General features: G+C 43.9%; 1 protein-coding gene across 1 annotated transcript; it reads left to right on the top strand.

The window, feature by feature from the left end:
• Nucleotides 1-12,815: 12,815 nt before the first annotated feature.
• LOC129835908 (CMRF35-like molecule 5) lies at nucleotides 12,816-15,423 on the top strand (the record flags this gene model as incomplete). Its single annotated transcript, XM_055901615.1, has 3 exons — nucleotides 12,816-13,191; nucleotides 14,665-15,045; nucleotides 15,215-15,423. Coding segments are annotated over 3 exons (912 nt in total), but the record flags the coding sequence as incomplete, so codon positions are not given.
• Between the last annotated feature and the right edge of the window lie 3,810 nt (nucleotides 15,424-19,233).

Here is a 19,233-nt window from a genome sequence, read left to right on the forward strand (position 1 = left end):
GAGGCCCGCGGGCATACATAGTATATTCACTTTCTAGGCACAATAGACCTGGGCGGACCACCCCCTGTATTTTGGTTAGCGCACCAGGTGGTGCTAAGTTAGGTAAGTAGTGGGTAGGCAGGTTAGATAGGAGAGGGGGGAGGCTTTGACATTTACTTTCTTTGCTTTGGTTTCCGTCCAGCACCTTTTCCCCATATTACCGTGTGCAGGGGTGTCAAACTCATTCCACGGAGGGCCTAGTGTCTGCAGGTTTTTGTTTTTTCCTTTCAATAAAGCCCTAGACAACCAGGTGTGGGGAGTTCCTAACTAATTAGTGATGTTAATTCAACAATCAAGTACAAGGGAGGAGCGAAAACCCGCAGACACTCGGCCCCCCGTAGAATGAGTTTGACACCTGTGGTGTAAAGGAATAAAGTACTAGTAAACGGTCAATTCAGCCTTTTGTCGTCCTTTCTCACACCTACAGTCCCATACCTCTTTCACTTCACGGGGAGTTGAGTTGTAGCAGGGTGTTGCGTTCCCTCTTCATAGAGGCGTTCGTAACAGAATGAGACTAACGTGAGGTAAAGAATGATTCATTAATTAGAAGACTAATTGGTCAGATATTAAAATATCTGAGAAGTTATATTATGAAAATTATAACTTTGTAATCTGAAGCTTTTCCTTGGTGCCCCGACTTCCTGGTTAATTACATTTACATGATTAAATTAGTTTAATCACATAATAATAATTACAGAGATTTGATAAAATAAGTGTTCACTTCACTTGTGACAATTTGACCCATCAGCTGGTAAATTGTCACACTACTAATAAATTGTGAATATTGATTTTAATTTCATATTCAAAACCAAATTCAACTTCATTAAAGGACTTAAAATAAAAACAATCATGCCTAGAGAATCTGTCAAATCGTGCCTTTCAATCAGAACAATGATGCTGGCAGAGCACATATTAATTAAGTGGCACAACCACTTTACTTAAATCGAATGTTCTCTGGCGTGCACATAGATCCAGGGTAATTGTTGGAATCGGAATGGAATGTAATACCGCAGATAACTTGCTTAAATGTTTAAAGTCTTAACAAAACAGACATGGTGTTTAAACACACTAATGCACTAATGCACAGTTTTGTAACAGCCTATACGACGTACATCAGTATCTGACTGATCAGACTTATCTTCAGAGTCACAGTTCTGGCACACATAAATTGCCTGGCCTGAGGTGCAAGCATCATGGGCCCATTTGTTGCATCTCACACTTCACCCAAGTCTCCTTTGGAAGGCTGTTTGAAAATGGCTCCACACAGACGAGGCAGAAGAGGTCCTCTTCCTCTGATGATGCCTCTTCTACGATTTTTCGTTTTTTAGCTGCTTTCTTGTTTTTTGCAGATATAGATGTTGACCCCCCCCCCCCCTGCTTCCCTTTCTTCGGAAACAGCCTTTTGCTAGATTGTGCCTTATTCTTTTCCATTTCTAGTGCCTGCTTCACTGGTGTGTTAGAATTGCTGATTTGCACCGTTTTCTTCCTTTGCAAGCTGGTTTTTGGGGGCCAGCTTTTGGATATGGCCAGATGTCCTCTGGAGTTGGTAGTCCACTGTCAGCAATGGCATTGTTGGGCAAGGGTGAGCTAGTGCTAGCATAAGAACTGGGCAGGTCTGTGTCTAAGCTTGTGCTAGGCAGGGCTGGAATGGTGCCCGGGCCTGGCAGGGCTGGAATAGTGCTGGGGCCTGGCAGGGCTGGAATAATGCTGGGGCCTGGCAGGGCTGGAATAGTGCTGGGGCCTGGCAGGTTGGTGCCCGGGCCTGGCAGGGCTGGAATAATGCTGGGGCCTGGCAGGGCTGGAATAATGCTGGGGCCTGGCAGGGCTGGAATAGTGCTGGGGCCTGGCAGGTTGGTGCCCGGGCCTGGCAGGGCTGGAATAATGCTGGGGCCTGGCAGGGCTGGAATAGTGCTGGGGCCTGGCAGGGCTGGAATAGTGCTGGGGCCTGGCAGGGCTGGAATAGTGCTGGGGCCTGGCAGGGCTGGAATAGTGCTGGGGCCTGGCAGGGCTGGAATAGTGCTGGGGCCTGGCAGGTTGGTGCTGGGGCCTGGCAGGGCTGGAATAGTGCTGGGGCCTGGCAGGTTGGTGCTGGGACCTGGCAGGGATGGAGTAGTGCTGGGGCCTGGCAGGTTGGTGCTGGGGCCTGGCAGGGCTGGAATAGTGCTGGGGCCTGGCAGGTCGGTGCTGGGACCTGGCAGGGCTGGAATGTTGCTGGGGCCTGGCAGGTTGGTGCCCGGGCCTGGCAGGGCTGGAATAGTGCTGGGGCCTGGCAGGTCTTTCCTCGGACCTGGCAGGGCTGGAATGTTGCTGGGGCCTGGCAGGTTGGTGCCCGGGCCTGGCAGGGCTGGAATAGTGCTGGGGCCTGACAGGTCGGTGCTGGGACCTGGCAGGGCTGGAATAGTGCTGGGGCCTGGCAGGGCTGGAATAGTGCTGGGGCCTGGCAGGTCGGTGCTGGGCCTGGCAGGGCTGGAATAGTGCTGGGGCCTGGCAGGTTGGTGCCCGGGCCTGGCAGGGCTGGAATAGTGCTGGGGCCTGGCAGGGCATTGTTGGTGCTGGGGCATGGTAGGGTTGGGTTCTGAATGGGGCGATCTGCAACATAGGAGGCGCAAACTCGGTTTCCAGCAATGCATCCCCGTTGTAAGATTGTACCCCAGCCACCCTAAAGCCAGCCTGAATGTTCAAGGGAGTTGCAGCCAGAGGATAGGCGATTACCACAATCCCAGGAATGTCATAAATTGACATTGTCCTCCCGGAATTGTTCCTCATCCAGGCATCACACGCGGTGAAAGCAATGGGGTGGGAATGACAGCATAATTATGACATTTTCTTTGGCATAATTGAGTCCATCAATGGACAGATGAGACTTGTGGTTTTGTCCAAAAGGAGTAAACAGGGCTTCTCCTTTGAGCACTTCGTATGCTCGTCGAAATGTTTCAGGAAGTCAACAAAGTGCACATCTTTCATCCACCCAGAGTGATTTGCCTCTCCTATGCTGCCAGGTGGCCCGTTGATCAGGAAATGATTGCGAAGTTGACAGGGGTAATATAAAATATGGAGATACACTATTCCCTGTGGCTGAGACGGCACAGGCCAGTGTGGAGAGGGTTTCCCTTTCAGCGGAGGTCAGTGACCCTTGAATCCACGTCTGCCCACCACTTTGTCAGGTTTATGTACAGTGGTCACCCCAGTACCATCAACATTCCATATGTCTCCTGGTCCAAATTGATGTCTCTGTAGCACTTCTGCTACATTGTCGAAGAAAGCGTTAACATTTTCTCTGTTGAACCTACTTGCCCTGACAAGGCTAGTTGCCTCTGGCTTTCTCAGCGACAGCATTGGGTGCCGCTTTAAAACTTCTTGTCAATAGGGGGGCGCTGTTTTCACTTTGGAAAAAATCGTGCCCAAATTAAACTGCCTCGTACTCTATTCTAGATCATACAATATGTATATTATTATTACTATTGGGTAGAAAACACTCTCAAGTTTCTAAAACTGTTTGAATTATATCTGTGAGTAAAACAGAACTCATTTTGCAGCAAACTTCCATACAGGAAGTGAAAAATCTGAAAATTATGCTCTGTTCCAGGGCCTGCCTATTCAATTGCCTTATATTTATCGATATGCATGCACTTCATACGCCTTTCACTAGATGTCAACAGGCAGTGGAAGGTGGAATGGGGTGTCTAGCTTGATCTGAGGCCGAACAAGAGCTTTTGGAGTGACAGGTCTGGAAATGTCTTTGTCTTCTCTGGCACGCAAAGTACGTCGACATTGTCTTCTGATAAGCGTTCGGTATACACGGCTAATATCTCCGGCTCTGATTTTATTTGATACATGTGATAATAACATCGTAAAGTATGTTTTTTCAACCGAGTTTTAGCAGATTATTCTTCGTTTACTGGGACTTTTGGAATTTTCCGTTCTTTGCGTCAAGAGAAGATGGGCATGTTCGCGCCACATGGCTAGCTAAAAAGACATTCTAAAACCAAACAACGATTTATTCTGGACCAAGGACTCCTTGTTCAAGATTCTGATGGAAGCTCAGCAAAAGTAAGAACAATTTATGATGTTATTTCGTATTTCTGTGGAAAATGTTATTTCTATTCTCCGCCGTTTTGGCGGGCGCTGTCTCGCAATAACGCAAGCTGTTTGTTATGGTAAAGTTATTTTTAAAAATCTAACACGGCGGTTGCATTAAGAACCAGTGTATCTTTCATTTGATGTACAACATGTATTTTTTAGTAAAGTTTATGATGAGTTCTTTGGTCAGATTAGGTGAGTGTCCAAAATAGCTCCTGACATTCTTGGGAAATGTTGCTACATTTTCACAATGTATAACCACGGTTTGCAGCTCTAAAAATGCACATTTTCGAACAAAACATAAGTGTATTGTATAACCTGATGTTATAAGACTGTCATCTGATGAAGTTGTTCAAGGTTAGTGATTAATTTTATATCGTTTGCTGGTTTTTGCGAATGCTATCTATGCGGTGAATAAATGCGTTTGTGTGTTTGGCTATTGTGGTAAGCCAATATAATGCTATATTGTGTTTTCGCTTTAAAACACTTAAAAAATCGGAAATATTGTCTGGATTCACAAGATGTTTATCTTTCATTTGCTGTACACCATGTATTTAGGTATTTCACATTGCTCTCTGTAATTATTCTGGCTGCTTTGGTGATATTTTTGATGGTAGCTGCAATGTAAAACTATGATTTATACCTCAAATATGCACATTTTCGAACAAAACATACATTTATTGTATAACATGTTATAAGACTGTCATCTGATGAAGTTGTTTCTTGGTTAGTGACTAATTATATCTCTATTTGGTCGGTTTTGTGATAGCTACCTATGCGGTAGAAACATGGTGAAAATATGCGGTTGAGTCTTTGGCTATTGTGGTTAGCTAATAGAAATACATATTGTGTTTTCGCTGTAAAACATTTAAAAAATCGGAAACGATGGCTGGATTCACAGGATGTTTATCTTTCATTTGCTGTATTGGACTTGTGATTTCATGAAAATTATATTAAATGATATCCCTGTCCCGTTAGGCTAGGCTATGCTAGTCAGCTTTTTTGATGAGGATCCCGGATCCGGGATGGATATTAAAGCCTGTAAACCACTCCGAGCTGGCCTTTTCTTTTTCTGCCCACATTGGTGTGAACTTCAGCTGGTGTGCCACAGCAAACTGGTAGGCAAGTCTTCTGAACTCACTTGGCGACAGACCAAAATAAATGTCAGCTGACCTAGTAATATACTGAATGAGCTGCATTTCCAAATCAGGTACAAAAAAAAACTGCCGTGGCTTTGTATAGCCAACCACTGTTGTTGGCATGGCTGTCTGACTTTCAACTTATTCTCTGGTAACCTTTAACATTGTGCCAGGTGGTGTGCTGCCATTCTCTGTCTTTCTTTTATAATTTCTAACCATTTTTTTTCCTTCTCCTCTTTCTTTCCTTCCTTCCTTCCTTCCTTTCTTCTTTCCTTCAAAAACACATTTCCTCAATGCAGTTACATATTCATTACAGGCTTACTACACCCACCTGCCTGTCTACTATCCTTGTTGCCACAATGCAATTCATAACACCACACTAAATTCATGACACTGTATAAAGTAGTGTGTGGATATACTGTCTCATACAGTAGGCATGTTTTGTGTGAGTAGACACACACACACACACACACACACACACACACACACACACACACACACACACACACACACACACACACACACACACACACACACACACACACACACACACACACACACACACACACACCAGAGCCTGTCTTGTGTGGCCCAGGGATATGTCTGCTGCTCTAAACTATACGTATATATAATAATCAATTTACATTAACATTGAATACTATTATCAGAGCTGATTACACAATATCACAATGTTTGTTGAGCATGTTCTATGTGTCTAAGTATACTGGGGCAAGTTGTCACACGTGAAGACTTGCCCAAAGGTCATTGAGACAACTTTCCCCAAACTGACATGTGTGCTAATGTTGGCTAAATCTCAAGGTAAGCTCAACATAGGACTGCATCTAAAGTATCAAAATACACATTATTGTCTCCTCTACTCAGTGCAAAATTATGATTTGAACATTCATATCTAACAAAGTTTTATTGCATAAAATGTGAAGTGCCAATTCTTTACAATTCTTTTACTTTTTCTGTCCCTTACTCCGTTTACACCGCTGCTTGATTCTGGATTGGTGGGTGGTTCTGTAACGGCGGTCCTCCTCCTCTTCAACCGAAAAGGAGGAGTAGTGATGGAACCAAAATGCAGCGGAGTTTGAAGACATGATTTATTAAAGAAAACACGAACTTGACTAAACTAACAAAACAACAAACGGTGTAGACAGACCTGGACGACGGACTCACATAACACGAAGAACGCACGAACAGGGAAAATAGCCTACACATAAAAATGACGAATAACAAAACAAACCGAACAGTCCCGTATGGTGCGACAAACACAGACACAGGAGACAACCACCCACAACGAACACTGTGAAACAACCTACCTAAATATGACTCTTAATCAGAGGAACGCCAAACACCTGCCTCTAATTAAGAGCCATACCAGGCAACCCATAAACCAACATAGAAACAGAAAACATAGAATGCCCACCCAAACTCACGTCCTGACCAAATAACACATACAACAAACTAACAGAAATAGGTCAGGAACGTGACATATCACCCCCCATAAGGTGCGAACTCCGGGCGCACCAGCACAAAGTCTAGGGGAGGGTCTGGGTGGGCATCTGACCACGGTGGTGGCTCAGGCTCCGGGCGAGGTCCCCACCCCACCATAGTCAATCCCAGCTTACATTTCCCCCTATGAATGACCACCCTCATCTTACATCCACTAACTCCTTTTGGTAACATCGACACCAGGGGCAGCACCGGGACAGAGGGATAGCTCAGGACAGAGGGATAGCTCAGGACAGAGGGATAGATCAGGATAGCGAGGTAACTCAGGATAGAGAGGTAGCTCAGGATAGAGGGGCAACTCCGGACTGAAAGGCAGCTCCGGACAGAGAGACAGCTCTGGACTGAGGGGCAGTTCTGAATAAATAGCCGCTCTGGGCTAAGGGACAGCTCATGACTGGCTGACGGCTCTGGACGTTCATGGCTGGCTGACGGCTCTGGACGCTCATGGCTGGCTGACGGCTCTGGACGCTCATGGCTGGCTGACGGCTCTGGACGCTCATGGTTGGCTGACGGCTCTGGACGCTCATGGCTGGCTGACGGCTCTGGACGCTCATGGCTGGCTGAAGGCTCTGGACGCTCATGGCTGGCTGACGGCTCTGGGCGCTCATGGCTCACTGACGGCTCTGGCAGACCCTGTCTGGTTGGCGGCTCTGGCAGATCCTGTCTGGTTGGCGGCTCTGGCAGATCCTGTCTGGTTGGCGGCTCTGGTAGATCCTGTCTAGTTGGCGGCTCTGGCAGATCCTGTCTGGTTGGCGGCTCTGGCAGATCCTGACTGACGACTGGCTCTAGCTGCTCCTGACTGACTATCGGCTCTGACGGCTCGGGACAGACGGATGGCTCAGACGGCGCTGGGGAGACGGATGGCTCAGACGGCGCTGGGGAGACGGATGGCTCAGACGGCGCTGGGGAGACGGATGGCTCAGATGGCGCTGCGGAGACGGATGGCTCAGACTGCTCCTGTCTGACGGAAGGCTTTGGCTGCTCCTGTCTGGCGGAAGGCTCTGTAGGCTCATGGCAGACGGGCAGCTTTGCAGGCTCATGGCAGACAGGCAGTTCATGCGCCGTTGGGCAGACGGCAGACTTTGGCCGGCTGAGACGCACTGTAGGCTTGGTGCGTGGTGCCGGAACTGGAGGCACCTGACTGGGGACACGCACTTCAAGCCCAGTGCGGGGAGCAGGGACAGGGCACACTGACCTCTCGAAGCGCACTATATGCCTGGTGCGTGGTACCGGCACTGGTGGCACCGGGCTGAGTGCACGCACCTCAGGACGAGTACGGGGAGAAGGAACAGTGTGTACAGGGCTCTGGAGACGCACAGGTGGCTTAGTGCGTGGTGCCGGAACTGGAGGCACCTGGCTGGAGACACGCACCATAGAGAGAGTGCGTGGAGGAGGAACAGGGCTCTGGAAACGCACTGGAAGCCTGGTGCGTGGTGTAGGCACTGGTGGTACTGGGCTGGGGCGGGGAGGTAGTGCCGGAAATACCGGACCGTGCAGGCGTACTGGCTCCCTTGAGCACCGAGCCTGCCCAACCTTACCTGGTTGAATGCTCCCCGTCGCCCGACCAGTGCGGGGAGGTGGAATAACCCGCACCGAGCTATGTAGGCGAACCGGGGACACCATGCGTAAGGCTGGTGCCATGTAAGCCGGCCCAAGGAGACGTACTGGTGGCCAGATATGTAGAGCCGGCTTCATGGCACTTGGCTCAATGCTCAATCTAGCCCTACCAGTGCGGGGAGGTGGAATAACCCGCACTGGATAATGCACCCGTACAGGAGACACCGTGCGCTCCACTGCGTAACACGGCATCTGCCCGTACTCCCGCTCTCCACGGTTAGCCTGGGAAGTTGGCGCAGGTCTCCTACCTGCCCTTGGCCCACTACCTATTAGCCCCCCCCCCAAGAAATTTTTGGGTGGTACTCACGGGCTTTTCGGGCTTCCGTGCTAGACTCTTCCCCTCATAACTCCGGTTCCCTTCTCCGGTTGCCTCTGCTCTCCTCAGTGCCTCCAGCTGTTCCCATGGGAGGCGATCCCTTCCAGCCAGGATCTCCCCCCATGTGTAGCAACATTTCCCGTCCAATACATCGTCCCAAGTCCATTCCTCCTTCTTTTTCTGTCCCTTACTCCGTTTACACCGCTGCTTGATTCTGGATTGGTGGGTGGTTCTGTAACGGCGGTCCTCCTCCTCTTCAACCGAAAAGGAGGAGTAGTGATGGAACCAAAATGCAGCGGAGTTTGAAGACATGATTTATTAAAGAAAACACGAACTTGACTAAACTAACAAAACAACAAACGGTGTAGACAGACCTGGATGACGGACTCACATAACACGAAGAACGCACGAACAGGGAAAATAGCCTACACATAAAAATGACGAATAACAAAACAAACCGAACAGTCCCGTATGGTGCGACAAACACAGACACAGGAGACAACCACCCACAACGAACACTGTGAAACAACCTACCTAAATATGACTCTTAATCAGAGGAACGCCAAACACCTGCCTCTAATTAAGAGCCATACCAGGCAACCCATAAACCAACATAGAAACAGAAAACATAGAATGCCCACCCAAACTCACGTCCTGACCAACTAACACATACAACAAACTAACAGAAATAGGTCAGGAACGTGACACCATGGAACATGTAGTCACACAAAGTAGCTATTTGATTTTTGAGATAGAGCCTCTAGTGTTGGAGGTATGAACAGTTTGACAACTTACCCGTGTGACAACTTATCTCGCTCTCCCCTACATCAAAATAAAGTATGTTTTGAAGTGACTGTCCTGTATCTAAGAGATACAAGACAAATGTGGATGTTGTTTTGGGGGGATACATACACATATGTTTGGCGTTTTTGTTAATAATTTATTTGATGAATCCTGGTGTCACAATGACCTAAGTGTTGTAGACATTACTACAACACTTACATTGGTTTAATCACCAAAACTCAACATAATGAATTTAGTCATTTTAACTACAAGTTAATCCAATAGCAAACAATGCAAGATACAGTATGTGTTTCAAATCACCCTTAGAAGTCCTGAAAGTAATATGCTACAGTACTGTAAATTACAGTAGATTACAATGTTTTCACATTTGGCAATAAAATTACATTACCCAACAAAATTGACAGAAAATCTTTAACTTTCCATAATATCCAATGTGTAAATAAAGGTGTGATCAATGAAGACATTGTTCTGAATAGATGTCGTAGCCTGCCTCCTCCATGGCCAGAAGGAGGGTGGCACTCTCATGGGGATGGTGACCGTACACCTTCCACCTCCATGCTGAAAATAAATCCTCAATAGGGCTGAGGAAAGGAGAGTATGGGGGCAGGTATAGGGTCACAAACTGGGGATGGGACAGAAACCATGTCTGAACAACCTCTGCATGGTGGAACCTGACATTGTCCCACATAATGTCATAGGTGTCCCCTTCACCTTGACAGGCCTGCTCAATTTCATTAAGAAACACAATGAGGTGTGCAGCGTTGTAAGATCCAAGTAATGGCCTACGTCCTCCACACCCTCTTCAGAGGTAGCTGCACACATGGAGATGTTTCACTATGTGGTCCAGGCACATGGACGGTCTTCCGTTTGGCAATGATATTCCGCACACGGCTCCGACATTTAGCAAGGTTGAAGCCCGCTTCATCAAAAATATATACTTATGATGGTTAACAACAGTGTCAAGCACCATCACTATCATGTTTAAGGTAAGACCCAGGTACAGACAGTGTCGAAACAACAAAGTTTATTATTCAAACAGGGGCAGGTAAAATGACAGGTCAAGGGCAGGCAGAGGTCATTAACCCAGATAGGTGGGGCAAAGGTACAGGATGGCAGGCAGGATCAGGATCAGGGCAGGCAGAGGTCAGTAACCCAGATAGGTGGGGCAAAGGTACAGGACGGCAGGCAGGATCAGGGCAGGCAGAATGTTCAACACCGGGGAAACTAGGAAACAGGAACAATCAAGAGACAGGAGCAGAGGGGAAAACGCTGATAGTCTTGATGAAACAAAACGAACTGGCAACAGACAAACAGAGAACACAGGTATAAATACACAGGGGATAATGGGGAAGATGGGCAACACCTGGAGGGGGGTGGAGACAATCACAAAGACAGGTGATTGTCACGCTCTAAAAATATATTTGGGTTAGTTACTTGTACAGTATAGTTCCAATATTATACTGTGAAGTAGCATGTGCAAAACATAGTAACAGTAATACAGCGCTGTACCTGAACACACTCGGTCCGTAGTTCTTTCCCCCAGTCGTTGTTTCTTTCAAAAAGCACAAGGTAAATATGTTTCATAGACATTGGCAAAGGTGTCATCGTTCTCCTCAATGGCCTGCTTCATTTCGTACAGCCGTATGTCATTCCTGGCCCTCACCATTTCCACCACGGCCCACTACTGCTGGTCGGTCAGCACACAGCCACGGCCACCACCATGGGGTCTTCTGTCAATTCTGAGAGTAGAACAGAGTGTACTGTCAATAGTTTATACTGTAGGAATACTGTAACATGTTTTGTGAATTTACATGCATTACAATATGTTATTGACAGTTGTTCTTTTCAGATATGGGTGAACTAATATGGAAGCTTCTGCCATGGCAAGGCCTCCGTTTACCACAAGGTCAACAAAAATGGCCGGACTTCATTAGATACCTACCTCTTTGACCTCTTTGATGGGGTCCATGCCCACCTTTTTGACCTCTTTGACGGGCCCCTTCTCCACAAGCTCTTTGATTTCTTCATCTCTCTTCCTCTCTATCTGCTCCATGTTCAAAGAAAGTGTTCACACACACACCTTTTATATGTTGACCAATTGTATTTACCACTATGTGAAATCAATGAGCAATCACGAATAGTCATTATGTATGGCTATGATGTATTATTCTTGTCATTTAGATGTTTATACTATACAAATACACATTTATTTCTGTTGTTCTCAAAATCCATATGTAGTAGACCAACCAGATTCAATCTATAGGTTTACCAAACGGTTAAGTGATTAACCATTAAGCGACGTGGGTTATGTGATGGTCAAATGTATTTAAACGAATGAGAAGAGAATCATATGAAAAGTATTGAAAGAATTGCATTGTGAAAGGCAATTACTTTATTTTAAAGGTATTTCTAGATGAAACACTGATTAGGTTTGGTGAAAAAGTTACTGTGTGATTTTGTGTTGTGCTCAATTGAAAAAGTGCTTAAAGTTTTGAAACAACAGCCTGCGTGATGATCTGTTTTGAGTTGTGAAGTAGAGTTGTGAAATATTACCACATATGTGTGAAAATAGTAATGAAAGCAATAACAAATAAAAAGTAATGAATGTTTTGAAAGATATTTTATTGCTCTCAAGATAATTTGTCACAACATGATGTGAGCTCTGTGGTCTGTGAGTTTGAGAGTTCAATTCTGATGTATCTGAAGTAGTTTGCTGTGTTGGAGCCAATAACAGAACGTATAGCTCAGCATTTAACATGACATCATGTAATGAGTTTAGCTGAAGCTTGCAGCATTCTGAGCTACTGTAACTTTCACACTTTTGCTGTACATTTCCTGTATAGAAGGAGGCGAGAGACAGAGACTGTTCTGTTGAACGTAAAATCACATCAGACTGGGTTGTAGGAATCCTGAACCATGAACCTGGTTTAAAGTGAGAGTCTGTAGAGGTCTTGGCCTTAAACTAGTCTACTATCTTCCACTGAGGGGGGCATGTACACACAAACAGAAGCAGGAAGAGAGTTAAAGTGAGGTCTGTGAACACTAGGAAGTAGTAGTTCTTGCTGGTGCCTTGGTCCTTGACACACATTTAACGTAACAGGCAGATTCTAACTCTCATGGCTCTTCATCTCTCCCTCCTCCTCCTCCTCCTCATCTTCTACAGACTCTCAGCAGGTAAGGGTAACATTTCTATGAATTAAGGGTGAAGTCCCTTGAGTCAATTCACTTTAAACACTGTATAATCAATCAGAATCATGATGAACAAGCTGTTTAAAAGTGTTGGAGCAATGTGATTTTTACATTTTCCCTCTGTAAAGATTCTATTAAATGTTAACTCTAATTTAAATGTGTTTTGCGTTGATGTGTCCACAGTGGGGCATGTGTCTGTGCAAACAGGAGGCTCCATCACCTTCCCATGTCGCTATGATCTGAATCACATCAACCATGTGAAATACTGGTGTAAAGGATTAGGTTGGGCTGTATGTTCTTATGTAGTATGCACTGACCATCCTAAGAGCAGTGGTAAGACCTCAATCTCTGATGACATCAAAAAGAGAATCTTCACTGTGACCATAACTGACCTGACGTCATGGGACTCTGAGAATTACAGGTGTGTTGTGGAGATCAATAGAGGACCAGATATCATGATACAATGGTTCTACCTATCTGTCACTCCAGGTAAGATCCCTTCACTGCTTGTATCTAGTCCTAGCAATGTCCAATGGAGTGGCCTGTAAACCTGCAATGTCAAATGCAAAACAATAACGCAGTTATAAATGGCGTATTACAACAAATGAAATGAGAAATGTGTAACCACTCTGAAATTCATAGACAGAGCTATACTGTACATGTAGGTAAAACAAGATTATAAACTCAGCAAAAAAAGAAACGTCCCTTTTTCAGGACCCCGTCTTTCAAAGATAATTAGTTAAAATTCAAATAACTTCACAGATTTTCAATGTAAAGGGTTTAAACACCGTTTCCCATGCTTGTTCAATGAACCATAAGCAAATAATGAACATGCACCTGTGGAACGGTCATTAAGACACTAACAGCTTACAGACGCTAGGCAATTAAGGTCCCAGTTATGAAAACTTAGGACACTAAAGAGGCCTTTCTAGTTACTCTGAAAAACACCAAAAGAAAGATGCCCAGGGTCCCTGCTCATCTGAGTGAACGTGCCTTAGGCATGCTGCAAGGAGGCATAAGGACTGCAGATGTGGCCAGGGCAATAAATTGCAATGCCCGTACTGTGAGATGCCTAAGACAGCGCTACAGGGAGAGAGGACAGTGAGGACAGATGATTGTCCTCACAGAACGTCACACCTGCAAGGACAGGTACAGGATGGCAACAACAACTGCCCGAGTTACACCAGGAGCTCACAATCCCTCCATCAGTGCTTAGACTGTCCGCAATAGGCTGAGAGAAGCTGTACTGAGGGCTTGTAGGCCTGTTGTAAGACAGGTCCTCACCAGACATCACCGGCAAGTTTGCTGAAAATAAACGCAGTTGACAGTGTTGGATTCGACATTTTGAACATTGAGATATTAAATAAATGATAGAGAAGAAGCATAGAATATTAAGGAGTGAAATAGACTGGGTCTCTGTAGAAAGACAGATAGCTGTGGAATGTGTTGGGTGACAAGAGGAGAGCACCGTGTTGATACAGGAAAGACAGATGGACATCTGTGGATTAGGATGAGGTCAGAAGGTGAGGACAAATTCCCTGAAGGGAGTAATAAGGGTTTGGTATCTTGTTACTATTTTCCTGTTAAACTATAAGATGTAAGGATTGGAGAGAAGGAGGAGTGTCTTAAGTAGGATATATATATCTGGATTGAAGAACTGTTGAGTTGTCTGATTACAGCTGAACAGAACCTTTGGGAAGAATTCAACTTGGTTAAAGTTTCTCTAGTGTCCTTGAGTTATTTACTCTGAAAAATAAGATCCTAACAACAGTGAGAGGACGTTTCTTTTTTTGCTGAGATTATTTTGTGTCATGATGGAGTGACAGAACTAAGCTTGTGAGGAAAGTTACATTCTTCAAGAATCAATGGTAATATATAATTATTATACATTTAAAAGACAAAAAATATGTATCAATCACAGAATGCAGCTTTAAGGAACTTGGACGGAGCCTGTTGTAAAAGCACTTTTTTCTTCTCTGAATTCATGTTTTTTACCTCTGTGTTCAGGTACTCCAGAACTCTATGTGGAACAACAGGAAGTGACTGGAGTAGAAGGAGGGAGTGTCACTGTCCGTTGTTACTATAGTAACTCTGGAGACATAAAGTGGTGCAGGATGGGTGGTGATTGTGTGATGTGGTATTCTTGGACTTTACATGGAACATCAGTGACATTAAAGCGGACTAGTGAAGCCAACAACAGAAAAGCCTTAACAGTGACTATGAGTGGACTGAAGATGGAGAACACTGACTGGTATTGGTGTAGAGTGGGAGAACTAGAGATGCCTGTTCACATCACTGTCAGTCAACAAACTGCAACACAGAGAACCTCTAAGATGACCTCAAGTTAGTAGATCAATCACATACTTTATGATCAATATGATTCACTTTGTTTTATCCCCTGGCATCATCTGGAACTGATTGTAATATTAACTATGAATGTGATGTTGCTATACAACCTGACTATCTGGTTTACCATTAACTTCATTGATGATATTGTTGTTTTACCTCACAGCAACCCAAGATCCAACCACTCAACAACCCTCTGCCTCTCCAACTGCTGAGCCTGTTCAGACTGACATAACAAGTCAAGGAGCTGAGGGGAACATGGAGGAAGTCCACCAGAGGTTATTATCACTCCTTCAGCTGTATTATCCCACATGTTGTTAGATAATATGAACACAGAGAAACATTACAATTCCATCAAACACTACAACAGTTAATGATAACCCAACACCCTCCCTCAATGCATATAGAGACTGTTATGACTTCCTCTTGGGTAGAAGAACATCTCTGTGGTTGCCTTGTGAGAAGTAGCAGCAATGTTGGTCTTATTCTCACTCATTTGCAAAGACAAGTTGCACACTTAAAAAAACGTTATTTGTATAGTCATAATAATAATAATAATAATCTCAATAATAGTCATATCATCTCTTCATTTGTATTGTCAACTTCCACACATGTGAATAGATAAATAATTGTTCCATGTATCACAACAAGTGCATACAACAAATTATAAATTAATAATGATCTATTTTAATTGTATTTTTAATTTAAGTTCTTATATGTAATCCATCAGGTCTGTGAAAGTCCTACTCATCTCTCTGGGCATGTTGGTGGTGGTGACAGCTGGTATCCTAGTTACATGGAAGATGTGGAGAAAACATAGTAAGTAGTCATTTATGTGAATATAAAAAAGGAGAATAGTTTAGAAAATACTAAATGTATTAATATTGTGACCAACACTATATTTCTTGCCTGTGATTTATCTTGAATGACAGAAATATTTGTAGGAATTGTCTTTAAGAAATCCATTCACAGGTATTATTTTACTATAACAAACTCAGAAGTATTTGATATCTCCCTCTCTTTATTCCAGAGAACAATAAGGCCAAGGACCAGACAACTAACAACTCAGTGGTAGGATACACTTATTTTATTTTATTATTTTCAACCATCTGCTTTTCTGTTCTTGATTTGGGATCATCTACCATTTGACCAAAAACGCTGTTAAAAAGACAGAGAACAAGAAATTGTCCGTTCACTAAATATACATCTGACTGAATCATATCAGTGGAAACAAACTGTGGTTTAGGTGGTAAATAGACAAGTCATGTTCCTCTTTGCTATTTATTTATTTACAGTCTGCTGACCCTAAAGAGGACATTACAAACAGCACAGTGACCCACACCAGAGAAACAGCACAGCAGGTACAAACTGAATAAACCTGGTTTTGGTCTGTGGAGATCTTGGACTAGAACCAATCACTCCATCTCTGCAGTGAGCTGGGGTTCTCTCTCTCTCTCGATTAAATTTAAGGGCTTTTTCGGCATGGGAAACATATGTTTACATTGCCAAAGCAAGTGAAATAGATAGTAAACAAAAGTGAAATAAACAATACAACATTTGCTGTAAACATTACACTCACAAGAGTTCCAAAATAATAAAGACATTTCCAATGTCATATTATGTCTATATACATAGTGTTGCAATGATGTGCAAATAATTAAAGTACAAAAGGGAAAATAAATATCCATAAATTTAGGTTGTATAGGTTTTTCCTTTGGCAACAGGTCACAAATCTTGCTGCTGTGATTACACACTGTGGTATTTTAACCAATAGATATGGGAGTTTATCAAAATTGGATTTGTTTCGAATTCTTTGTGGATCTGTGTGATCTGAGGGAAATATGTGTCTCTAATATGGTCATACATTTGGCAGGAGGTTAGGAAGTGCAGCTCAATTTCTACCTAATTTTGTGGGCAGTGTGCACATAGCCTGTCTTCTCTTGAGAGCCAGGTCTGCCTACGGCGGCCTTTCTCAATAGCAAGGCTATACATAGTCAAAGATGTCCTTAATTTTGGGTCTGTCACAGTGGTCAGGTATTCTGCCACATTGTACTCTCTGTTTAGGGCCAGCATTCTAGTTTGCTCAGTTTTTTGTAAATTCTTTCCAATGTGTCAAGTAATTATCTTTTTGTTTTCTCATGATTTGGTTGGGTCTAATTGTGTTGCTGTTCTGGGGCTCTGTGGGGTCTGTATGTGTTTGTGAACAGAGCCCCAGGACCAGCTTGCTGAGGGGACTCTCCAAGTTAATTTATCTGTAAGGGATGGCTTTGTCATGGAAGGTTTGGGAATCACTTCCTTTCAGGTGGTTGTAGAATTTATCGGCTCTTTTCTGTATTTTGATCATTAGCGGGTATCGGCCTAATTCTGCTCTGCATACATTATTTGTTGTTTTACATTGTACAGTGGGGATATTTTTTCAGAATTCTGCATGCAGAGTCTCACTTTGGTGTTGTCCCATTTTGTGAATTCTTGTTGGTGAGGTGACCCCAGACCTCAACACCATAAAGGGCAATGGGTTCTATAACTGTTTCAAGTATTTTTAGCTAGATCCTAATTGGTATGTCAAATTTTATGTTCCTTTTGATGGCATAGAAGGCTCTTCTTGCCTTGTCTCTCAGATCGTTCACAGCTTTGTGGAAGTTACCTGTGGTGCTGGAAGTTACCTGTGATGTTTAAGCCGAGGTATGTATAGTTTTTTGTGTGCTCTAGGGCAACGGTGTCTTGATAGAATTGGTATTCGTGGTCCTGGCAACTGGACCTTTTTGAAAAGACCGTTATTTTTTGTCTAAATGAGATTTGCTATCACGGCCCAGGTCTGACAGAATCTGTGCAGAAGATCTAAGTGCTGCTGTAGGCTCTCCTTGGTTAGGGACAGAAGCACCAGATCAAGAGGAAACAGTTGACATTTGACTTCAGATTCTCTTAAGTTGATGCCGGGTGCTGCAGAATGTTTCAGTGCCCTCGCCAATTGAATGATATATTTGTTGAAAAGTACAGATACCAAAATAAATTCTTAAGATGTACTTTAAAGTATTTTTATTTGAATTTGTGGTCTGTATATTTTATTATTTCATTTAGGAAATAACAGCCCCACAGGTCTTTTTGGGTTGGAGGGTTTGTATTTTGTCCTGTAGTTCATTCAATTTAATTGGAGAATCCAGTGGGTTCTGGAAGTCTTTGATAGTGGATTCTAAGATTTGTATTTGATCAGGTATATGTTTTTGCTGTTTGTTCGTTGTTACAGAGCCAAATAGATTGGAGAAGTGGTTTATCCAAACATTTCAGTTTTGGATAGATAACTCTTCGTGTTGTTGTTTGTTTAGAGTTTCCCAATGTTCCCAGAATTGGTTAGATTCTATGGATTCTTCAATTACATTGAGCTGATTTCTGATGTGCTGTTCCTCCTTTTTCCATAGTGTATGTCTGTATTGTTTTAGTGATTCACCGTAGAGAAGGCGTAGGCTCAGGTTTTCTGGGTCTCTGTTTTTGGTTGGATAGGTATCTCAATTTCTTTCTTAGGTTTATGCATTCTTCATCAAACCATTTGTCATTGTTGTTCATTTTCTTAGGTTGTCTGCTTGACATTTTTATATTTGATAGGGAAGCTGAAAGGTCAAATATACTGTTTAGGTTTTCTATTGCCAAGTTCACACCTTCACTATTACAGTGAAACATTTTGTCCAGGAAATTGTCTAGAAGGGATTGAATTTGTTGTTGACTAATTGTTTTTTGTTAGATTTCCACACTATGTTCCTTCTATCTATAGCATTTCTTAATATTCCGTTCCTTTGGCTTTGATGCCTCAAGATTGAGCATGGCTCTGTTCAAGTGGAGTGTGATTTTGCTGTGATCTGATAGGGGTCTCAGTGGACCGACTGTGAACAATTTAAGAGACTCCTGGTTGAGGTCAGTGGTTTACGGTACTACTGCTAAGAGATGAGCTATACGTGTACCTACCGTTGGAGTCCCCTCAAAGCCTACCACTGACTATGTACATACCCAGCGTTAGACAGACCTGCAGGAGTTGTGACGCATTTTTGTTGGTTATGTTGTCGTAGTTGTGTCTAGGGAGGCATATGGGGGAGGGAATGCTGTCACCTCCAGGTAGGTGTTTGTCCCTCTGTGTTCTGAGGGTGTCAGGTTCTTGTCCAGTTCTGGCATTTAGGCCGCCACAGACTAGTACAC

This window comes from Salvelinus fontinalis, chromosome 37, assembly GCF_029448725.1.
Source record: "Salvelinus fontinalis isolate EN_2023a chromosome 37, ASM2944872v1, whole genome shotgun sequence".
Taxonomy (NCBI): Eukaryota; Metazoa; Chordata; class Actinopteri; order Salmoniformes; family Salmonidae; genus Salvelinus; species Salvelinus fontinalis.